This window comes from Lactuca sativa, chromosome 9 (assembly GCF_002870075.4).
Source record: "Lactuca sativa cultivar Salinas chromosome 9, Lsat_Salinas_v11, whole genome shotgun sequence".
Taxonomy (NCBI): domain Eukaryota; kingdom Viridiplantae; phylum Streptophyta; class Magnoliopsida; order Asterales; family Asteraceae; genus Lactuca; species Lactuca sativa.
Genome location: NC_056631.2, coordinates 3,271,485 through 3,297,547, shown reverse-complemented (window position 1 = coordinate 3,297,547; position 26,063 = coordinate 3,271,485). Strand labels below are relative to the sequence as shown.

The 26,063-nt window shown below is 34.9% G+C and overlaps 1 protein-coding gene and 1 long non-coding RNA gene across 2 annotated transcripts; both read right to left on the bottom strand.

Moving 5' to 3' along the window:
- Window positions 1-2,561: 2,561 nt before the first annotated feature.
- On the bottom strand, window positions 2,562-3,389 carry LOC111882618 (uncharacterized). Its single transcript, XR_002847209.3, has 3 exons — window positions 2,966-3,389; window positions 2,749-2,882; window positions 2,562-2,649 (listed from the first exon to the last, which is right to left on the bottom strand). It is a non-coding gene; the product is annotated as an uncharacterized LOC111882618 (long non-coding RNA).
- A 1,227-nt stretch (window positions 3,390-4,616) lies between these two features.
- Window positions 4,617-5,347, bottom strand: LOC111884762 (putative Peroxidase 48). The gene is made up of 2 exons (XM_042896823.2): window positions 4,931-5,347; window positions 4,617-4,820 (listed from the first exon to the last, which is right to left on the bottom strand). The coding sequence occupies exons 1-2, from the start codon at window positions 5,219-5,221 to the stop codon at window positions 4,617-4,619; spliced, it is 495 nt and encodes a 164-aa protein (XP_042752757.2). The 5' UTR covers window positions 5,222-5,347.
- Between the last annotated feature and the right edge of the window lie 20,716 nt (window positions 5,348-26,063).

The following is a 26,063-nucleotide window of genomic DNA, read 5'->3' as shown; positions in this document are numbered from 1 at the left end:
GTTTTTACAATTTACATCCGTACTCTTCACATGTTATATTTACATATAAATAAAACGTGTATTAGCTCTTTTCACAATTTATATTCATATATGAATAACATATTAATCAAAATTTTGTTACAGTTCATTTGTTATTCATATATGAATAAGGAGTTTGAATTTTCAAAACATGTTATCTTTTATTAAGATACTACTTATTCATATATTAATAACAATTGAATTCTAATAAAATTATGATAAATGTTTTATGCATATATGAATATAACATATAAGGAAAGTTAATATATGTTTTAGTTATATATATATATATATATATATATATATATATATATATATATATATATATATATATATATATATATATATATATATATATATATATATATATATATATATATATATATATATATATATATATATATATATATATATGGGATAGTTCATGTGAGAACAAACTTTAAAGTGAGAACATGAGGACAAATTTTAGCCCTTAGATTTTTTTAATTAACGTTTAAGATGAATGAACCAGTATTTGTTGTATTCTATAATGATTTAAGTATAAAAATATATTCCACACAGATTTATAGGCGTTTAAGGCTAATTATGTAAAATGACATTTGTGATAATGAATGTAACTCTAGCAGAAGTCAAACGTACGTCAATAATCACTCCAACAAAAATCTCCCCAAATATTTTTCAATTCCGTTAGCAAGGATTGACAAAATCTTTCGAAGATTTTAAAATTTTTTCAAAAGATTCATCCATGTTTGTAGGTAAGATCGTATATACTGTGTGAGTTTTTTTCATTCAAGTTGTAATTTGGAGTACCATAGCTTCTGGAAAGATGAAGCAAAAGAATTCTAACAATGTTGAATCCTGGGATTTATCATATGATGATTTTGTTGATTCAAGATCGGGTAATAAACAATTTCAACTATTTTTCTATGAATGATGTTATTGTTGTTCTTTATTTGTAGGATATTAAACTGAAATTTGGGTTTTCTCTACCGTAAAGTGTGTTTGGTGAATCGAAATTCAAACATTGATGTCTTTTTGGTAAACCGAAGTTCATGTTTCATCAAAAAAGAATAAGGTTTTTAGGTTAAGGGTTATGAGTTATTGGTTAATTAAGAATCAATGTAAGAAAAATAGAATATAGCTTTTGTTTTTTGGATTATGTATGGAATTAAGAATGAAGAATCGATGTCACTTTTCTTTTTTGAATCTTGTTAGGGTTTTTGTAATTGTATGTATGTGAGTTAGATTGAATATGTGTTAGACAATTCGTCACAGAATTACGAAAAGGAGAATGGATATTCTTAAAGGATTTTTTTCATGTTGTACATATTCATTACAGAATCTGAAAAGGAAAAATTGTTGCAAACTTTTACAACACATATATGGTTTAGAAATTGATATTCTGAAACGAATTTGGTCATAATTAGTGTATTTAATTCAAAATTTTGAAAAGGAAACATAATCCACATTATAAGAATTTATATGCTCATATAAATTTGGTCGTTATTAGTGTATTTGTTTTCCAGAATTTGTTCATTATGTTATTAGGTGTATAGAAAATTTATGTCTTGTATATATTAAAGAAAGCAATCAATGTCAAACACTATATTTTAGCACATGTTGTAGGATCATCGTGTGTTTCATGGAACAATATGCGAAGTTTTCAAAACTTGACAAAAACACAAAGATGAAGAAGCACTACAAGAAAATTTCTATTTAGTTACGGAAAGTTTCGTAGCCAAAAACTGAAATTCCGTAGCTAAAGCTGAATAACTACGAAATTTGTTACACAAATTTTCAATTAGACTCCGTAACTTTATTTCTTGTAGCAAATTGTTTAGCTACGGAATTATAATTCCGTAGCAATTTTGCTATGACGGTTTCTACGACATATATTCCGTTGTAAATTGAGTTCCATAGCATTTTCGTAGCAAAATCGATAACAATTTTTCCGTAACAAATTCCGTTGCAATGTTTCCGTAGCAAATTCCGTAGCAACTTTTCCATAGCAAATTCCATAACAATTTTCCATAACTAATTTCGTAGCAATATTTTCGTAGCAAATTTCGTAGCAACTTTTCCGTAGCAAATTCCATAGCAATTTTTCTGTAACTAATTTCGTAGCAACGTTTCCGTAGCAAATTCCATAGCAACTTTTATGTAGCAATTTCCATAGCAATTTTTACATAACTAATTCCGTAGCAAATTCCGTGGCAATTGTTCCATACCATTATTCAATAAATTTTGATTATTCAATTAGACTATTATATCAATTTATAAAAATGCAATTAATATAAAACCACAAGTAAAAGAGTATTTCTATAGAAACTAAAAGAAATATCCAATATATCAAAAGATACATATTTCAAAATCAAAAGTGACTACTAATTAAATATAAAATATTATTCGATACATAATATTCTATCATTGATTAATAAAAGTTTTAACCTACTCATTCAAAGCTTGTGCAAGTTGTTCAAACTTTGCTTGAGCATCCATATTTTTCTGTTGAAACTCCACGTTCTCTTGTTGACCATCCTTATATTTTTCTGTTGAATATCCTCATATTGTCCGTGTTGCATCTCAACTAAGGTAATTTGGTTTGAGACATAAGTCTTTCTTTTTATGATCCTACAATATTTCAATATAACCAGTAAAAACAAGAACGGATGATTAAACAAGAAATTTGACCGTTAAATATTATAAATGATGTAAAGCACAAAAAATTACCTCAAAAGCCTTTTTCAAAAACATATGAATTTTTTTTCGTATTTTTGTCTAGCAGAACCAAATCCCACTGAAATGGCGTTAAAAATGGACATCGCCTTTTGCACAACCTCTTCATGTGCTTCTCTCATTGCAACCTATAGTGATTTGAGAGACGATTTTATAAAGGCTTGTACATTGGTTTATATAAAAATCAAAGAAAATAATGAATCATACTTACTCAGGTGGCCTTTGTACGATCAAAGATTGACACATAGAGATCACTAGCCAACCCATATGCCCTTTCACACTCTGCTTCTTCAACACTTTGTAAAATGGAAAAAGTTTAGTAAAACACAATAAGAATTAAAAAGAAAATTATATAAAACTAACATGCCATGAGAAGGTTATTGTAGGCACTGGTACATTTTACTTGTGCAAAATTTCTTCGAAACCAAGAAACATTAGAAACATCCGTACACATGTAGGAATGGAAAGATTCGTTATGTTTGGTTGGTTTATAGAAATAGAATAAATTTTCTTATGAATTTACAAAAATCTTCCCTTCGTTTTGGATTTTTATCGTGTTTAGTCCAGAATTGAAACCTTTTCCACAAAGGGACCACTTTTGTAGTTAATTGTTTTTGTGTTATATGTGAATATGATGTAGGGTAAAAATTATTGAATTACAAAACATGATAAAAGATTATTAAAACACAAATAAGATTATAATAAAACATATATAACTCTTTGAAAAAAGATGGGACTTGTCTAGATTTTGAAATTCAAATTCTTACAGATAATGATGTATTTGAATCTTGCACATCCAATTTGTAAACAACACCATATTCGTATATGAATAACCGTAGGCTCAAAATCGTCTCCATAACCCTTCTTCGAATATGAGACTACAAAAGAATCACATTTTATCATAATTAAGAATTATATATAAATACATGGTAATGGAAAAACAAGGATATTTTTTAAAAATTGTAGTACCAATTCTTCATCTCACCAAGCTTCCCAACTTTCTTCTCCTTTAACACTAATTCCACCTCTATAGAAGAGCTAATTTGTCCGGTCTCTGAAGTCCTCTACCGTCCTAAAAATGGAAAACAAAAAAAAGTATAAAATATAAAGATGATGTCATAAATTATAAAAAGAAAAAATAAACTCACTTTTGCCACTTGAAACCGGATGGATTGAACAAATAAGGAGCAAAACGCCATGAAATGGCCATAAACCAACTGCTAACACTTAGAAGAATGTAACCTACTAAACTACCTGCATTGTATACATATGCAATGTACACCACTAACAATAAAACCATTTCCATTCTGTTTCAATAAATAAATAAATAAAATATTAAAACCATGAGAGAGAGTGATTATTCTAGAGAGAGAAAAAAGAGTACCCTTTGACCAAATGACTTCATGAATATGTACACAGTGATCACTGTTAAGTGTTAACTGCATATTAAACCAAAAAAGTTGTTAGCCGTTTAAAAATAATAATACTATAAATTAATAAAAAAGAGTGTGTAGTCTACCATGGTGCAGAAGTAGAATCTAACGGTTATAAACTAGAACAAAAGCATTCGGAAAAAGTCAAAAAGTTCCCAAAACTTGCACCTTTTCCTTCATAATCCATCTTCATTCCCTGCTACCTTCTAGTTTTTGATGAAGAAGGTGATGGTGATGGTCATGTTGATGGTGATTGGATCAGTTGTTGCATAATGATCTTAATAATTCAAGAAATTAAGAATCCATTGATAGGTCTGGTTTATTTGTTCCACCAAAGTTGTATAGTCTTTTTTTCAAAGAACTTGCAGTGAATCATTCCAGTACTATGAGCACTTGTAATGAAACTATATAGATTAAGAACTGAAGCAACTAGAGTAGAGAACTGAAGAATAGATGATTGAATTGTGTACCTAAAAGAGTGATTATTTCTTTATCAGTGAAAACCCCCGTTGCAAATCTTGCAATATTTATAGAAAGATCATATAAGGGACTAGGAAGCTCATAGGAGAGTTGAGAGAAAGATCGATTGCTGTCTTTTCTACCTGTGTGAGCTAGATAAAATGGTCCACCAGCCTGTAAAAGAAATTAGATATTAATAACCTAAAGTTTCATGTGTTCTTGAATGATATGAAGAGGAAAAAGGTGAAAAGGGAAATGATTGGGAGATGAATGTGGTTACTTACTAGAATCACACTCTCATAAGCCGCCACCACAAGAAGATCAACACAAGAAACTACACCAGGGCATGCATTTTCTAATTCGGCTTTGATGATGTCAAGATGTTCAAAACATTTCAAACAATATATGGAAAAATCATATTTAGACAAAACTAAAAACAATAAAACTGCTACAGCATCATAGCCATAACTCTGAATCACTATGTTAAGAAGATAGAATTTTTGTTCTTCTGTGGTGGGTGAGGGAACGAGTTTGTTGATTATACCAAGCACAACGTGTCTTAATCTCCCAGTCATGAAAAGCGTAAGGTTTGATTTTGTAGGTAAACAAAACTTCCAAATCAAAATGAAAATTCAATTCAGAAATCAAAGTGGAAGTTAATTGTTGATGGATACATTGTTCAAATATTCACAATTCTAATTTTAATTACCGTTAACCAATACGAATTATCAAATTAAACCTAAAACTCAATCGATGTAATAGAAAAAATAAGTTAGGGTTTTTTTTACCAAAACTTGGAAAAAAAAAGCTGAAATCGGATCGTCCACCAGCTGCAGCAGCGACTTTGACGGTGGTGGCGGCGGCGGCAAGAGAGAGAGAGAGAGAGAGAGAGAGAGAGAGAGAGAGAGAGGCGATGTTGATCTTCATTCACACTGTGAGAAAGAGGAGCAACATTAAGGTTGAAGTGAAGTTGAATGATTTTAGGATGGGGAAGGTTGAAGGATGAATAAGGCTCAAAGAACAAGCGCTTTGATGAAGGGGAATATAATGGATGTTCTTGTTGTTTTTATGTTGATGTAAACGTAGAATAATTGGTCTAGCTACTTTGATGAAAAATTAGAATGAAATGTTTGTTGGGATGTTTTTTTTTTGGTTTTGATTGATACTAAGTTCACGTTTTGTTATGGTTTAACAAATATGATATATGAATAGTTAAGGTGGTTTTGTTTTTTTAACGGCTATATAGAATGGTTTGTTTAAGATATATGATTTACAAATTATAACATGCATTGCAAATTATGCAGAATATGTCTTAAGTAATTAACATATTATGGCATGTTAAGCAGTAAAGAACTAACATACATTAATATGTTTATATAGTTATCTACTGAAGTTATGTGTCATTGTGCAGACACATAAATTTACGAGTACTACAACTTTCATTTAGACCCTGTCGGCTAATTCTCCTTCTATCTCATATTTACAAAAACTGTATCGAACTCGCCGCGCTCGAAAAGTAGAGACTAAGCTTCGTCCATAAATTTCACATACGATCTCCGTCTTTGTTGATATTTATATCCACGCGTTGGTATTTACGAGTACTACAACTTTCATTCAGACCTCGTTGGCTAATTCTCATTCTATCTCGGATTTACAAAACTGTATCGAATTTGCCGCGCTCGAAAAGTAGAGACTAAGCTTCGTCCATAACTTTCGCATACGAGCTTCATTTTTGACGTTATTTATATCCACGTGTAGGTAAAAATAAAATCTACAACTTTCCTTTTTACTCTGCCGGCTAATTCTCAACTGATCTTGAATTTAACAATAGGAGGTGATTACACTGTCAAATGTCCGCGTAAAATTCATAACTTTTACATACGGACTCCGTTTTCATCCGTCTTTTTGTCGTTGAGTTCCTATTAATGAGATATTAAACTCTCATTTAGGTCGCGTCAGCCAAAAACCGCTCGAACTAAAATTCGAGTTCCGGGCCATGCACTGCTATGCCAAATCTTAGAAAAATCATAACTTCCTCATACGAAGTCAGATTTGGGCGTTCTTTTTATGGACACTCCCGGTTTAACATTTTATACGAATTTTGTTTAGATCGCTAAGGCTAAAAGTTGCTCTATCATAAATTCACTATTTACGCTTTCCGGTGCCGTGCTGGTTCCGTCGCGAAACTTCGACGGGTCATAACTTCTTCGTTATAACTCGGATTTCGGCTTTCTTTATTTCTAAGGAAACCTTGAGACATATTCTAAAACTTGGTTAAGATTATTTATTCTAAATAATATTTTGTCGAAAATTCGTTTTCGACCCCTATTATCTCTATATTGACTAGCCCTGATCTACGGGCGTTACAATTATCTCCCCCTTAGGATTATTACGTCCCGGAATCATCAAAGAAACAGGGCTCACATGATGACTCCATACGTTATCTCTTCATCCTAAGTAATAACCGTAACTTTGATGTTTCTTCAAACGAGTATCTAACTCTAAGATTTCCTGACTACAGGCGGTGCCTGATCTTGGACCCGCTCCCTATCTCACGTTGGACTCCCAATTATGACCTTCAAGTCACAATCTCGATCCTTACTGCAGACTGCTTCTTCCTCATAACAATCATAGGATTACTACCATGGACCGATGTGTCGTATTGTAATGAACTAACATCGTATGTTGCAACGCTTAGACTCAGGTCTTTTAGAGTCAAATTTCCAGAACAGACTATACCTCCCTTCATGTTCTAATGTGATATAATCACATCTTAAAAGGTAGCATTCCTAGCTAAAAGAAACTATCCCGATACCTCTACTGATCGCTTTGATTGTCTTTCACTTCAATCTTCTAGCTTAAGTCAGATACTACATCAGACTTGGTTCTCTGAACCACGTATCATACTCATCATATTCGGACTCAATTTGATATGACCATTAGGGTCAGAATAACAACAATCTTCTTAGTCATTACCGAAACGATGGTAACGACATGCTTGAATAAAACGGACTCAATTATTGGCTTCTTGGTAACCTTGTGACTTTCCCTGATCCAAGCGTGAGTCATGTGCTTCCGGTAGTATATGCATCTACTACCTTTAACACCTACTCATACTCGTACCAAGTATTGTCTCGGAGTCCCCAAGTCCTAAAATCACAAAACAATTTAACACATATGAGTTTGTCCAAATAATCATAAACTTTTCCCTAAACTCTACTAGGACTTCTTCCATGCGTATCTTCAATCATCAATTCTGCTTCAACTCGGTTGGTGATGGAAATTCCAGATGACAGGAAAACTTTAGGAATTACACCAATCGTTCTATCATCCTGCCAATCAAATGTACCGTACTTCTCTAGACGTACTTCTATTTTATCAGACGTATTCTGAAGGCAAGATACCTCTCTTACGATGTCTTCCGATAGGTATCATTCACTATCGTAAGCCATCGCATTTCCTCTATTTTCTCAGTCTATCATGGCTTGCATCACTTCCTGAACTTCTGCCATTGTGATAGGTTCAGGTGCAGGCGCAACGACCGATGCATGACCCATCACATTCTTAGGCTCAGATTGTCATCTTCCTCGAATATTTCCCAGTTTGTCTTCACCATGACGTTTTGTACACCCAAGTAGACGTTTGGTGTACCGAGGCGAGAATTCTAAGAAAGGAAAGATTTTATTTACGATAAACGTATAGATCTCCTTGTCACACCGAAAAGTTATATGTCAATTCTAATACCGTAATCAAACGTTTAGAAATCTGAACACATAAAAATTCCAGATCCGGTCGACAACAGACCATAGATCCGAACAAATAACAACATATAAGGCATCTTTATAGCTATAACATAAAACATTTAGCACATAAAACATTTTAGGCGTCGTTCCTAAAATAAGCTAGTGCTTGTGTCAATTCAGGTGTATTACCTAAATCTATTAGACACACTCCTCACAATCATTGCTTAGCGTTCTAAGTTTAAGTCTAGAAATCCTACAAATTCCTAATTCACTTAAACTAATGTTCTGATACCAACTGTGACATCCCCATTTTCACGGCCAGAAAAGACCGATTTTGTTTATGCTTTATAAAAATCAAAGTATCTCTTTTAATAAAAACGTTACGGAATTTGTTCCCAGTAAAACATGATAAATACGTTATCAAAGAATTTACGAGGAAAAATATTTATATTCATTTTAAAACATTTGGGATGTCATCGATAATACAGAAACATAAGCATAAACAGAACTTACATTCATTATCACTAGTGTTATATATCTCCTTAATCTCTCAGTGTAATGTGACTTCATATCAACACCTGTGATATAAACAAACTGAGTGGGTCAGGTTGGGAAACCTGGTGAGTACATAGGGTTTTCAACCCACAATAATATAATTATTATGTTTAAACAATCAAACAATCAACTCAATTACTCATCCCCATTATCTTCTTTACTCTTAAGGATCTATCCTAAGAGTCATCTATCCTGCATTCGTTTATTACGAAGTCTCTTGCTTCCAGGGTTATAGGACTGACACTAAATCCATAGCTGCCAATGCTCGTTCGTAAAGCACTAATTCCATAGTTGCTATAGTTTATTCATCGGGTACTAAATCCATACCTACCAATTCCAAATAGGTACTAAGTCCATAGCTACCAGTGTTTATCTAGTAGGTACTAAGTCCATAGCTACAAATTCCTAACAGGTACTAAGTCCATAGCTACCAGTGCTTATCTAGTAGGTACTAAGTCTATAACTGCTTATGTTTACTCACATCATCTTTTCTCTCTCATCATTCATCTATCCATGTCATCCCCAACATATTTGTATATATAAAATACGTATACAGTTTAAATCATTTAAAACATGTATAAAAACGTTCATCCAACATAGACAACAAGTACTCAGATAATATGCACACATAGCATGTAATTTATATAAAATATTTCTTATCTATGTGTAAGATGAAAGTAACTATGCACTCACCTAAAAAGGTGGTGATTCCGAACTCAGACAGCGCTTCGCTTCTTAAAACAATTTTCCTCGACAAAACAACGGGTTTTTATTAAAAACCGGGCTTCGATGGAGCATTGTTTCCGAGCCGAAAGCTTTTCTTCTCGGAGCCGTCGGGCGCTCTGGGGCTTTCTTCTCGTGCTAGGGAGGTTCCCTAGACTTCGGAGGGGTTTAGGGAGACTAGAGAGAAGTTAGAGAGAGAAAGAGAGGCTTATGTCGTGAAGAAATTATGAAGAATTCATCTCTGATTTATAGGAATTTTATAGTAAGTAGTCTCCAAGCATCGTCCGTATCTTTCGCGTACAAGCTCCGTTTTCTACGTTCTTTATATACACGTATTGGTATTTACGAGTACTACAACTTTCATTTAGACCCTGTCGGCTAATTCTCCTTCTATCTCATATTTACAAAAACTGTATCGAACTCACAGCGCTCGAAAAGTAGAGACTAAGCTTCGTCCATAAATTTCACATACGATCTCCGTCTTTGTTGATATTTATATCCACGCGTTGGTATTTACGAGTACTACAACTTTCATTCAGACCTCGTTGGCTAATTCTCATTCTATCTCGGATTTACAAAACTGTATCGAATTTGCCGCGCTCGAAAAGTAGAGACTAAGCTTTGTCCATAACTTTCGCATACGAGCTTCGTTTTTGACGTTATTTATATCCACGCGTAGGTAAAAATAAAATCTACAACTTTCCTTTTTACTCTGCCGGCTAATTCTCGACCGATCTTGAATTTAACAGTAGGAGGTGATTACACTGTCAAATGTCCGCGTAAAATTCATAACTTTTACATACGGACTCCGTTTTCATCCGTCTTTTTGTCGTTGACTTCCTATTAATGAGATATTAAACTCTCATTTAGGTCGCGTAAGCCAAAAACCGCTCGAACTAAAATTCGAGTTTCGGGCCATGCACTGCTATGCCAAATCTTAGAAAAATCATAACTTCCTCATACGAAGTCAGATTTGGGCGTTCTTTTTATGGACACTCCCGGTTTAACATTTTATACGACTTTTGTTTAGATCGCTAAGGCTAAAAGTTGCTCTATCATAAATTCACTATTTACGCTTTCCGGTGTCGTGCCGGTTCCGTCGCGAAACTTCGACGGGTCATAACTTCTTCGTTATAACTCGGATTTCGGCTTTCTTTATTTCTAAGGAAACCTTGAGACATATTCTAAAACTTGGTTAAGATTATTTTAATTCTAAATAATATTTTGTCGAAAATTCGTTTTCGATCCCTATTATCTCTAAATTGACTAGGCCGGATCTACGGGCTTTACAGATAATATCATTCTTCTTTGAATAGACACAAAATATACAATATCTTTCTTCAATGAGTATAAACGAAATTGGGGCCGATGATGCTTATGTGTGTTTTTTCTTATAGCCCTAGAACTTCAAAAAAAAAAAAACAAAGTGTAGAGTTCCGACCTCCTTTCACACATATTCGTTGCAGATCATACCTTGAAGAAATTCTTGTTTTCTGTCACGAGTGATAATTATTTATTTAAAAAATAAACATCAATGGAGATTTTAAATCACTTGCACTTGAGCTTATGTTTAAGCAGATAAGAAGTTTATTGTCCCTGTAATAATGCATATATATATAGCAAAAGAGTTGTCAAAATACAACAATACACGTATTAGTATGTTTACACAAACCCTAGAAGTTGAGAGATAGAAAGGGTAATTAAACAAAAGAGTGAAGTTCTAAAGACCATAAATAGCATTAGAAAAATATTCAATTTCTTGTAAAAGAGTCATCAAGCACTTTTCTTCATTGCACACTAATAATCAAGATATAAATTTACAAAATTTATCAACCTATTTCCAAAAATGTAGTAAGTCTGTACAATAGCTCCTTAGGAGCCAAATTTTATAGTTTTTTGGTGGATTAATTTCTTTGAGGCAATCCATCAAACACTTGATATGCACTATACATAAACAAAAACCATGAGACACTTGTTTTTATCTACAAGCCAATTAATCTAAATAAATTAAGAGAAATAGAATTGACGTGAAATCAGAATTTCTGAGAAATAGATGTTACCTGTGAAGATGAAGAGGAGCCAAGGACGATAGTTGGATTGACAATGATGGTGGCTCGTACTTCATGTGCTAGTCCACTCAATGATGTCTATGAGACCAGCCGAATAAAAGGCACGTGAGATCGTAGATTGATTGGTGGTGGTGCGATTAAGAGATATCAGAGGTATGAGTTTCTATGTCGTCGTCCTGAGTGAAGAAGATGATAATCCGACGATTGTTGTGTGAATCTTGTGGGTAGAGGTTACACAATATTTAGTTATTTATGGTTTAGGTTAAAAAAACAAAATTATAATGTTTCTATAAATAAAACGAAATTTAATTAATGTTGTAATTAATTCTTTAAGTAAAACACCGCAAATGCCATTTTTATTTTATTCATTTTATAGGATTAATTATATAAAACGATTGGCTGAAAACTATTCTTATGTTCTCACAATAAATATTGTTTTCAAATGAACTTTTATATATATATATATATATATATATATATATATATATATATATATATATATATATATATATATATATATATATATATATATATATATATATATATATATATAAAAGGCGGTTCCATAACTTTATGAACCGAAACTGAAACCACTTAAAGGGGTTCTAGTTCCATAACCGATAGTTCCGAGACGGTTCTGATTCCGAAAACGAATACTTAGTTTGCTCATCCCTACTTGTAAGTAACAAAGGTAAAGTATTGAATGAGGTTTATTTATTTTATTTTAATTTTATTTACGGTTGAAGATAATAAGCATTTAAGAATACCATGTGTCCGAGTGTTGTCCTGAAATCCAGGAATCAAGTACAAGTACCAACAAAATCAAATTTATTGTTTCTACCCGCCCTTCCTACTTCACACGCCCTACTTTAATATTACCGAACATATATTACCAATTTGTATTATGTAATTTGAATCATAAGTTTAAGAATTCATTAATTCTAATTTCTTATTAAAACAATCTCATTTTATTTATTTATTTATTTATTTTACAAAAAATGGGTTTAATTTGGTTATAGTTTGATTCGGTAAGGTTTCAACTTGGTTTCACAATTTTAACGTTTCATATCAAGTTCTATATATTATTAAAATACACTTTGACAAACCAAAAGAAATGAACATGGTCAAATGATAAATCATGAAAATTATTTTTGTTAAATGTCATGTTCTTATTAAATTTGATACTTGTTATTTTTTAAGATTTTTTTCTTGATTATTCTTTTTTCACTTGTCATTTTCTTGTATTATGTCACACCTCCAAATCGGAGCTGCGAAAACGTCTGAGGATGGATGACTTCATGTTAAGTATCACAATACATGCATCATAGTAATCAAAATACAATAACCATTACATTAATAAAGTATACATTTTACATATGTATTCAAGTCATTGTATATATGACATCAAAAGTTATATAACAAAAGATAGAAGACATGACTCTATACTGCTCCGTCTTCTCAAAATCCTGGGGATGTACCTGTCTACTGGTTCCCTGAGAATACAAGTGTTTTGAAAAAGAGAGTATCAACATTTAAGTTGGTGAGTGCATAAGTATTTATGTTTAAAAACTTGTTTTCCGTTCCTTGAAATCGTGAGTATGTTTAGTGTTCCAGAAAATCCAATATTTTCTATTTTAAATGATAAGTAGTTTTAATACCATAAGACCTCTGTGTTGGGCTGAAGTGGGTGACACGCAACTGGCTAGAGGTCAAATTCCTGATAGCACTCTCACTAGTCCGGAGATCATTCAAGAAACTACTGAGAAGATAGTACAAATCGAAGAACGACTTAAAGCTTCCATAGACCGACTGAATAGCTACGCAGACAAGAGTTTTTCGCATAGAAATCAAAGAAATGAGAGGTTTCGCATGTTCTTGAGAGGAGAAGTGTAGTTTTCGGCTGAATCTTGTATAAATGAGGAGTGTTTTCGGTCAACATGTATATATAAGAAGCATAAAGTGTGGTTGTTAGTGGTTCTCGACCGAGAACACAAACTGAGGAAGGGTTCTTGGTTGGGAACTCAAACCGAGAAGATAAGGTTGTTGAGTCGGTCTCGCATGTTTGCAGTCCAAGGAGTTTGCGGCTGATAACCGGTTTGCGGTCCGAAGCTAGCTGTTTCTTCTTGCGAAGGTTTTCGGTCCGAGAGAAGAAAGAAGAAGAAAGTTGCGAGGGTTTTCGGTCATGCGAGAATCATTGACACTTTTTATGGAGACTGGCATCAGGTCGATTAGGAAGCAAAAGTTATTTAGAGTAAGGGTATATTCTATGTATATATCGTTAGTGTTCTCGTTTTTCCCGTTAGCCATTTCTACGGTAAAGGTATCTTTTAGTGGTTGGGAAATTTCTTTAAGTAGGTGTTCGAATTTATGGCTCACGGAGCTTTCTCTGCACCACTATCAAATAGAATGCATGCATATGTATTGTATAGAAGAAACGTACCCGTGACCACCGTAGGGTCTGCCACGGCTTCCTCGTGACCAATAACTAGTATTCTTCCTACTCCATCGACATTCCTCGCCTTTTGGACAATCCTTTTTGAAGTGTCCAGTGTCACCACATTCATAACATGCCCAACTTACTCCAACGCCAGGAACTTGAGTGATCGGTTGCGGCGGTGACCTACAGAATTGGGTTGTGTGCCCTTTTCTATTCCAGTTCCTACATTTCATCTCACGGAAATTTTCATTGTGATGGAAATTACACTTGTTGCACTTCGGTAATTTACCAGCATACTGCTTTGCTGGGGTAGGAGTAGCTGGAACGGCAGCAAGAGTGGTAACAACATGAACTGCCACTATCTATTGCTTCCTGGAAGGCTCTTGGGAAGATTGACCCTTCCTATTGTTCCAGGGCTTTTTCTTGTTGTTGTTGTTGTTGTTGTTGTTGTTTGTTTGTTTTGGGTTGTTCTGGAGCAACAGTCGTGAAGCCTTGACGGACTCCATGATCTACAAGAGAATGTGCCAATTGTTTGGCACTATCGAAGGTAACATGCTTTGAAGCTAACACACTCCCTTGGATCTGAGTTGATAGACCCCAAATATACCTTTTGGTTTTCTTGCTCTCTAGAGGAACCATTCCAGGACATAGGATCTCTAGATCACTGAATCTATTAGTGTAAGTTACTGTGTATGTACCTGTCATGGTAAGGCCCCAAAGCTCTCGCTCGAGCTTTTGTAATTCACCTCTTGGGCATTACTCTTGCATCATCAACGATTTCAGATTTTCCTAGATCATTGAATTAGCCATTGTAAGAGTCAGTGAATTAACACGGCCGTTCAACCATGTGAGAGCTCGGTCAGAAAAGGTGCAAGCAACGAAATTCACCTTGCTCCCTTCAGGGTACGAGCAGATTTCAAAGACTGCTTTGGTTTTATTAATCCATTGAGTTAGATCCATGAGTCCCCCAGTCCCATTAAAGGTTCCAGGTTTGCCATTGGTGAAGTCCTTATATGAACACTCCCGTGGGTGTCCATGACTTTCACCATGATTGGAGGGATGAGCACCACTCTTAAATCCACTGGCACCGGTTGTATTGATGTGTGACATGGTGGCTACCATAGCTGCAGTGACCGCTGCTTGAAACATGGCAGCGTCAAACTGTGGAGGTGGTGGCGAAGCTGCATTAACATTGATACGCCTAGGATTCCTTCTTGGAGGCATCTTTTTCTTTAAGATTTAAAAGATGAAAATGTGGTAAGACATCAATAACAATTATAAATCAGATGTTCTTGAACTAATTACACTAGTTTAGCATGAATTCTGAAAGGAGTTTATATAGAAGTCTACCACAAGGAATAGCTTGCAAAGCGATACTATGAAATTGGATAGTGATTTTCAAAGGAAATAAGATTCCTATCAATTTCATTGGTATATTAGATACATAGAGTTCAAAAAAATTGACCTTGAAGTAGGTCTACAACATACCAACTTAACGGAAAACTTTGACATTATACTGACTTATCGAAAAATGAAATTCCGAGGTCGTACTATGTACATGAAAACATCACTAGTGTATATACGTAGACTAAAACTATATTAAAAAGAGTGAGCAGAGAAGCTATACGCGAAGTTCTCAAAGTGCGAATTTTAGATTAGGAAAGTAAATTTCCTAGGTCACGTAGTTAGTGAAGAGGGAATACACGTGGACCCATCCAAAATAAATCGAGAACTGGTCAACACCCAAAACACCTACATAAATCCGTCAATTCTTAGGTCTTGCTGGCTAATATCGCAGATTCATTAAGAACTTCTCCCGAGTTGCTAAACCGCTTACCACTCTGACTCAAAAGGGTGTAACTTTTAGCTGGGGAGAGAAACAAGAAATAACGTTCCAAACGCTAAAGTGAGCCCTATGTAGCGCACCTATTTTGTCTCTACCAGAAGGGATAGAAGACTTCGTAGTATACTGCGATGCGTCTAACCAAGGGATAGGTTGTGTTCTTAGGCAGCGAGGAAAGGTTATATCATATGCCTTGAGACAACTTAAGACACATGAGGTCAATTATACAACTCACGACCTTGAACTGGGAGCAGTGTGTAACAACCAAAAATACGACCTAAAAATTTTCGTTTTAATAATAATAAAAATCATGTACTGATTTTCACATCATAAAACCATGTGTCAAATATCTCAACTCATAATAAAATGTCATGAACATTTGTATCAAATCGACTATGAATCAACAAACTCCCAGGAATAAGACTGAAGTTGTGGTGTGTGCAATGTCATCATCCCGAGCTCTTCCCTTTGCTTGCGGAAGTACCTGAAACCAAACTGAAACTGTAAGAACAAAGCTTAGTGAGCTCCCCCAAACTACCACATACCATACAATTGGTGGGTTTTAGCTATAAGAACATCCTATGTGCTCATACAAACCCTAATGCTTGGATCTAGGTTTCTCTATTGTATATGCAAGTTATCCAAGACTATAAACCCTAGATCTAGCATATGATAATCAATATAACATATAAATTAGGGTTTGGATCATACCTTGATTGTTATGTAGCAATAACAATCTCAAATCCTCCTTGTAATGACTTTAGAAAGCTTAGAGTCACAAATGTCACTCCTCTAATGGTTCACAAACACCAAGAGCAAGAGGATGAATAAGAGAAGAGAAGAAACACCCAAAAACGTCTAGAAACCCTAAGGATTCAGTTGCCCACGTTTTTGGTGCCCAAGGGGTCCTTAAATAGCGAGGCTATTAGGGTTATCTAACAAGGAAACCCTAATTTGGATGCTTAAGCCCTAAGCAACCCATGGGCTCTTCCTTAACAAGCCTTGGACGATTTCTAATGGGTTTCCCCATAGAATTCGTCCAACCTTATATTATAAGGTAATCCATAGCCCAATTGCAATTATCTTATAATTACAGTTCCAGTGCCTTAAGTTTAATTAATCTCTTTTAGCCACAAACTTAATTCTTATTAATTCGTGACTAATATTAATTAAACAATATTATTTCTCCTTTAATATGTTATTCTCATAATATATTAATAAATCATAATTATTCCTTTCTCTCCATAATTCATCCTATCAAGTTGCTTTGGTGAAGGCAACCCAAAAGGACCATGCACAATCGGGTCAAGTACATACCAAAATAGTTATGGACTTACACACTAATCCAACAGTCTCCCACTTGGATAAGTCTAATAACTATTCTGCATATGACTTCAGATCCTGATCTGCAATCGAAGCTTCCTAAAGCCGCTGTCAACTCTGATCTTATCAGATACGCGTGTCCTTTAGATAAGGGATCATATATTCCTCCATTCTAGATATCGTATAGACTGAGACATGGATTTAAATCATTCTCTCTGTCTATTTGTTGTTTCCCGAAATCAGATTTTTGACGACTGACAACAGACTACAATTAAACACATCAATTTAGTCCCGGCTTGGCCAAGCACTTAGGCGCCATCACTAAATCATCGAGGGGCCCACAGATATCGCTTTCACCCTACTTTGGATAAAAGGAACGGATAAACCTTGATTCAATGCTTGCTTGCACTTACTCACCGAATCACACACAACAATATGTTTTATAACACCAAGTTACTGGTGCGTTTACATATTATCAATGTGCAACCGATTCGCAAGATACAACTCACACATCTTGGTTTCAAGAATATAAGATATTATCATCTCACCAATCACTCGTGATAAAATCCATGAAGTGATCCAAGTGAGCGTGGGTTTAATCCAATGCTCAAATCATATTCATAAGCACTCATGAACGTTGCAACAAACATTTGCTTATGTCTAATACACTTTAGACAATCCACACACCAATTCACTACAGTCTTCATTCATACCTACTTCCAACATATGAGCGACTGTGGCCCGTTTTAATAATTTGACTGTTCTGAACCAATTAAATTATTCAGGAAGTCAAAACATGCAAAGTGAAACACAAGAATAATACTAATCCCATATGGCCTCAAACCTTTGAGTATAAATAAAACACTTTTTATTTATCACCATATCGATTACTCATTATTTGTTGTTTTGGGTAATCAACTTCTTAATTAAATTATTACTACACTTGTCCCATGCTCTTAGCATGCACATAATGCTTACCTATGGTTCTTACTTTGTGAAATAGATCAAATGAGCACATTTCCAATCATACTCATTTCACAACTCCTAATCCTTTCCACAAGTGAAAGAATATCAAATTCTTGCCACTTATAGAATATGCTAGATTCTAACATTTTATGCAATGATCCTTTCATAATATCACTCCACTAAAGTCACAATGACTATTGTCAATGAAATTACAAGGTTCTCTATTTGTGATTGTTACAATACAATTCCATAGACGTGATGTCTCTCACTCAAGGTACATTCCTTGAACATCCTTTTGCATAAAATTTCTAATCTAGACATTGATTCTCAATATCCAACTCCCAATATGGAAACCTTTCCATACTCACCATATGACATCTCATTCTCAATAGAATCTTATCTATTCATAATAATGTCGATATATTTCATCCAATACTATAATTCCAACTACTCACAAGCGACCAATCCTCGGCGAACTTTGGATTGTCCTTTGATAGTTGTTTAATTATCTTAGTCAAAACCGATTCTTGTCCATTTCCCTCTAAATGCGCTAGACATTTGGAAAATTTTAGAATGGTCAAACATTATAGTATTTGCAATCGATCCTATACCCGAAGCGTATAGGACATGATGCATAATGTCTTACATAAAGATATGATACTTTATCAATCTTCTGCCATAATATTTTATGTGCTATGTTCTCACAATTCGAACTATGAAGAGGAATGTCGTAATCATAATCGAAATTTAAGAACACACTATGTATCGTTGACTAATTTTATTAACATTCCACAACCTAGGCCTTTAGATTTGGAATGAAGCTTAATTATAACATTCCACAACCCTTACAACTTTGCAAAGTATGACTCTTGTTTTTCTATAATTAATATTGCTAACTTGCAATACTTGCCTTAATAATCATATAATCATAATATTCATGCTCCCACTATCACGATGATTATTATTATAAACATAACACTTATGCTCCCACTAGCTTTGACATGTATTCAGAAACTAGCTTAACTTCTAGAAAAACAATACTTATTGAATTTCTTAAGTTCATGTTTCTAATACCTAATGCTTTGATAATATTTTATCAAGGCTTCTTAAACTTATACACCTTTGTCTTAGATAGCTCATATGTGTGTCTAAACAATTCAGACTAACTGTCAAATCTCACAATTTGAATCATGGAAAGGGATATTGTAACCATAATCGAATTCGAGAATCCAATTTTCACAATCACTATCTTCTTAAAATCTCTCTTAGTGAAAGCATTTCCTCACAGTCATTTCCATGAAGGAGGGAATCTTATGACACTTAGATTTTAATGGTGTATGTGTTCCTATCCATGTGAATTTGTTAAAACCAAAATTTATGACAAATTCAAACTCATATGGACCGAACTCTTAATCTTGATTTCTTGCCTTGTGGTAACATGGCTGCCCACCATGTCTTCCAAGCAGTTAAGCAGCTCATCATTTCCTATCAACATACATTTCATTGATCAAGGTGTTTGCCTTTTATGTGTTCAAATGAGAACTCATAGAACTCATATGCATAATTAACTCGATTGGAACGACACAGAAACAAGATAGTGTCTACACGATAGGTTGTAAACCTTAACTCGTGTGCTAGTGATGATCAATAAGGTTTATTCTTGATTAGTTCTTAAACTTTTCAAGACCATTAAGACTCCCACTGACTCCTTGACATATAAGATTCTCTTGTCAATAAACATTTCTCGACAACCAAATATTCAAGAGTTAGTGTAGTTTTTATCAAAACAAAACACTTCATAAAATTGGTCCTAGTTGGTCTTTGTCTTATCCAAGACATCACAACTTACCAATTTCAAATGTGCAAGAATAAGAAAACCCTTTTTTTTTAATTCTACATTTGATGAATGTTATAAACCTTCTTAAGACTTGTCACTCAACGTCACAATCTTAACTTTAAGACTTGTTTTGGAACGAAGTATGATTGACTTCTTGATTTAACCATTTCTTCAATTCTTGATTCCTCTTCTTAGACATACAATTGTACTAAGATTTACTTAGATGATTAATTGATTTGTGGTTCTTAATCATTAAGACATATCATAAAGCATAAAAGGTACTCTCCCTTCTTCTTAGAATAGAGAAACTTTTATCTTTCTGCCTACTTGATTCTTCTTATTCGTTCTGCTATTGATTTAAACCTTTCAATCAATTCAGAATTACACTTAATCTTGTAAGTACAATCACATTTACTAAAATTTTAGTAAATCATGACGAATATCTTTGTCACTCTTGTGGTGGACTTGATCAACACACAACATTGTGTACTTGATCTCCTAGTCCTTCACTCGACACTTTGTCAACGAATTAGTCTAATTTCCAAATATGAAATTTCTCATTCATCGTGCAACCAAGTTGCATGATTCCAAGTTTCTGTCCAATTGAACCTTGGGTGATGAGAAACTCTCCCTATTTGGTAAATTCTCGACATTTCCACAAACAACATAATTAAGAATCACATCCACTCGTTGTAGAAATATATGAACATCAATTTTCATAACGATTTCATTGCAAGGAAATAAATAAATAAATAAATGAGTCAAACCAAATTTATTTTATTCATAAAAGCAGCGGAAAACATTTGTCCTTACAATGCAAAATCAACTGAAAACTATGTAGTCAAAAGAAAAAATTCCTAACAACTCTATCATAACTCTCTAAGCTCAAAATCTAATCTTCAAATCCATGCGATCGAGATCCATTTCTTCGTGATTGGACTTATCTCGCTCTTTCATTAAGCTTCCTCTCCTTTTACTAATCCTGCAAAACATTCAAATGTAATCTTATCACATTATGTATTAAGAATCAACGAATAGGAACTTAATGGAGTTATATAGTGGATTTTACCTGAAGCACAACCATACTCTTTGACTCTCCCATCTTCTGGAATCTTCAGGCTCTTAGGGAAGACTTGTATCCAACGCCCTTTCTCTTGGCAGCAAACACAGGTCGGTTCTCCTAGAACGTCCTCGGAAGCATGGTTGGTTGATTTTCCCAACAAATACGCTCCATTGCTTTGCCAAATCATTTCTGATTCAGCAGCAATGAGCATGTAAGTTAGGTCAATGAGGTTTTCGTCATGATCCATCATATAATACTTTCTCTTGAACTTGTTATATGATTCAGGAAGTGACTACAGAACCTAGTTCAAAACCAACTTATCAGGGAATGATGCACCCAACATTATCAACCTATCGATGTGTGATTTCATTCCTAGAACGTGGGCATACACGGGTTTACCATCTTCATGTTTCTTTTCCAATAGGGATTTAGTGACATTGAACCTTTCAATTCTTCGATCTTGTGGGTTAGGGAGAATAATTGGAGGAGGTGGAGGAAGTGAAGCATGATTTCTTGTTCCTCGATCGAATCGTGAAATATCATCTTCATGTGGAAAGCTTGTTCCACAGGATTTGGGAAGACCATAGTTGTCGTACTTTGACATCTACAAAACGGGAGAAAACAAATTCAAGTTAGTTGATTGATTGAGTCCTTAGTAAATCACCTAAATGAGATACTAAGGCTAGGACCCAACACAATATTCCACAACTCAGGAGAGGGATGCCGTAACCCACATTGCAGAACATTTGAAGGTAAGTGAATGACGATTCACTAATTTTCCACCATGAAAAACGAAAAAGAAATTTAAGTTTTAAATCTATGAAAACTCCTAGATCCTTTGAGATTCATTGAACTTTTCAATGGCATGTTTAAATTTCGATATGCCCCTCTAGTTTGTGACTAGGATGCCGAGGATCACAAAGCGGGTATGAATAACCATGCAAATCTACATGGTGCCCTCACATGTTACAGTCACCTATTCAATGTGCCGGTAAACCACACACGCTCCACCCAACTATGACAAACATTGAGTCACCCTTTGCTACCTTTGCTTAGAACCATTTAGTGTGCCGGTAAACCACACATGCTCCACTAACGTCTTTGCAAGGGCACAAAGTGTAATTTCATGGAATTGCATCAATTCACTTTTACCTAAAGTAACTAAGATTGGGAATTTGTAAAATATTTAGTTACTTATGTACTTCATTATACTTATAATGGAAGGTTTCTGTCCTATCCTACCCGTTCAGCTAACGACCCTCAACTAGTCAAGAGTGCGGTGGGTAAGGTTGGATACCCATTCAATCGCCATTTTATAGGCAATTTCCTTAAACACCCCTTATAGACCAGCTTCGTGAATGAGGCCTAGTAACGGTAAGATTGACTTTTACTCATACATATATATAATGTTAGACTTTTAATGTTATATATAGTATAGGGTGTATTTTACACTTTTAAAATACTTTGTGGTCAAATTTAATAATTATACTTTTAATTCAATTAAATTGTAAACCAAAACTTTTATGGATTTATTAAACCTCTTTTAATTATACACCTTAATTAATTAATAAAACCATAAGGGTGTGATTTGAACTTTTCAAAACAATACTAGGGTTTTAGAATTTAACATTCCTAAATTAAACCTTTAATCAACTTTTAAATTCCAAAATTTGAGGGCAAGTTTTGAAACATTTCAAAACATTAGGGTTTAAAATTTAAATATACATCAAAATTAAACTTTTAATCAAAATTTAAATTCCAAAACTTGAGGGCAAGTTTTGAAACCTTTTTTCAAAACATTAGGGTTTCAACTATTTAAATTTCAAAACAAAACTTTTGAGTTCAAATTCAAACTATAAAACCTAAAGGGGAAAATTGAAACTTTCCATAACACAAGGATCAAATAACAAATAATATAAATTAAACACTTAATTTCATCATTATCTATATTTGACCTAATTTCAATTTCTTGCAAAATAAGTTACCCAATTAATACAAATAATCAAACTTTAATATATAAGGAAGTCATTATCTAATAAATTGGTAATTATCTTTTGTTTAACCAAGGATATACTCATAAATATGTTTAAAATCGGATTTTAATGACCTAGAACAGATAAGGCAAGTATCCATGAGTAAAACAGCAAGAAATCCCGAAAATAACTCTTTCTGACGCTCGAACTTGCCGAGTACCACACTGTACTCGCCGAGTTGAGGCCTACTCGCCGAGTACATTGTGGTACTCACCGAGTTCATCAGGCAGGGAGCTTAAAACTCGTTTTTGCAACTTGAGAAAACATACAAGGCATCAATACAATAGAAACCAATCATGTCTCTGATACCACTGATGGGTTTTAGCTATAAGAACATCCTATGTGCTCATACAAACCCTAATGCTCGGATCTAGGTTTCTCTATTGTACATGCAAGTTATCCAAGACTATAAACCCTAGATCTAGCATATGATAATCAATATAATATATAAATTAGGGTTTGGATCATACCTTGATTGTTATGTAGCAATAACAATCTCAAATCCTCTTTGTAATGACTTTAGAAAGCTTAGAGTCACAAATGTCACTCCTCTAATGGTTCACAAACACCAAGAGCAAGAGGATGAATAGGAGAAGAGAAGAAACACCCAAAAACATGTAGAAACCCTAAGGATTCAGTTGCCCACGTTTTTGGTGCCCAAGGGGTCCTTAAATAGTGAGGCTATTAGGGTTATCTAACAAGGAAACCCTAATTTGGATGCTTAAGCCCTAAGCAACCCATGGACTCCTTCCTTAACAAGCCTTGGACGATTTCTAATGGGTTTCCCCATAGAATTCGTCCAACCTTATATTATAAGGTAACCCATAGCCCAATTGCAATTATCTTATAATTACAATTCCAGTCCCTTAAGTTTAATTAATCTCTTTTAGCCACAAACTTAATTCTTATTAATTCGTGACTAATATTAATTAAACAATATTATTTCTCCTTTAATATATTATTCTCATAATATATTAATAAATCATAATTAATCCTTTCTCTCCATAATTCATCCAATCAAGTTGCTTTGGTGAAGGCAACCCAAAAGGACCATGCACCATCGGGTCAAGTACATACCAAAATAGTTATGGACTTAGACACTAATCCAACAACAATAACATATAAGGCGTCTATTGGGCCTTGCCCACTGCGTCGGACCGAATCGGAAACTAACCAGGGCCTTGCTCTCTGCATCGGACCGAAGTCCAGAACTAACTGCATCGGAATGAAGTCCGGAACTGACTGGGACCTTGTCCCCTGCATCAGACCGAAGTCCGAAACTAACTGCATCGAACCGAAGTCCGAAACTGACTGCATCGGACCGAAGTCCGGAACTGACTGGGACCTTGTCCCCTGCATCAGACCTAAGTCTGGAACTAACTGCATCAGACCAAAGTCCGGAACTAACTGATCATAACATAATATAAACATATCAACTAACACATATACTGCATACTGCATCGGACCGTAGCCCGGAACACATAACACATAAACCCTGTTTGAGTCACGAAGACATCAAACATACTATCTACTGCGTCATACCAAAGTCCGGAAACTACTGCTAACTAAACGGGCCAGCATTGTGGCCTTAGACCCGTTCCTACTGGAAGGGAACTCACCTCGTGATGCTAACTGTTGAACTCCTGAATGAGAAATCCCTGACTGCTGCTCCGGTTGCTTCCCAGCTATAATGGGAAATAAATACTAAATCAGAATAGGGATTCCTCTATGGGTAAAATGACCATTTTACCCCTACTATGGTGTGGGACACAACATGGCCCAAAACCTCAATTCCTTCTAAATCCATCTATGGCCCCACTATAAGCCCACTAATGGCCCAATTTGCTATATTGGGCCTAGAACCATTTTATTGGGCCTTACCCAAGCCCAATACTACATCCTTGGTCCTTAGCAACTGAATTCTGATGGGCCATAAAGGCCCAAGGACCCTAAGCCTGAAACCCAGCCTACACCGAGGCCCAACACTCGGAGCCCAAACTGGTAACGTACGTGGGGCGTACACCTAGGTACGCTGAGCGTACTGGCTGCTGGCTTGTACGCGGCGCGTACTTCCTTGTACGCCCAACGTACAGCTCTGTTAAGCCAACATCTCATTAAGTGCTTAATAGTTCGATCCAGAAGCTACAAATCCAGATCCTAAGCTTATTCCCTGACTTAAGCCATAAAGTTGCTTACTTGATGGCTTACAAGTCTCATAAAGGCTCAAACTTCCACAAATAACATTCTACTTCCATAAAACCAAATAGCTCTCATGCATGGATCCATATAAGCCACAAAGATCGAAACTTTACTGCTCTGGGGACACTTGAGCCTCAAGGATAGCAATCCCAAGCTCCAAAAACGAAGTTGCTAGATAAAGGTCCTTCCTTTGGACCTAAAAGGTCCAAACTTCCAAGAACTCCTAGATCTAAACTTACAAGAGGAAAGTTGGAAGCTTTATACCTCTTTAGAATGCCAAACGAAAGGATTAGAGGTGCAAACGAGCCGAGCCGAGCCTCAGCCTGGCCAGGCTCGGCTCGGGCTCGTTTAAGTTATATGAGGCTCGAGCTCGAGCTCGGCTCGATTCGAGCTTTCCTGTACTGAGCTCGGCTCGAGCTCGTAAAGAATTATCCAAGCTCGGCTCGGGCTCGAGCTCGACTCGTTTTTTATCTAACGTGCCTAAATAAGCTTAAGCTCGGCTCGAGCTCGTTAAGAAGCTCGTTTACTAATACCCTAAATCCGTAATTCCTCTAATATATTTTTATTTTAATATATATAAATAATAATAAATTATATTAAGTAAAGGCTTGTTTAGGCTCGCGAGC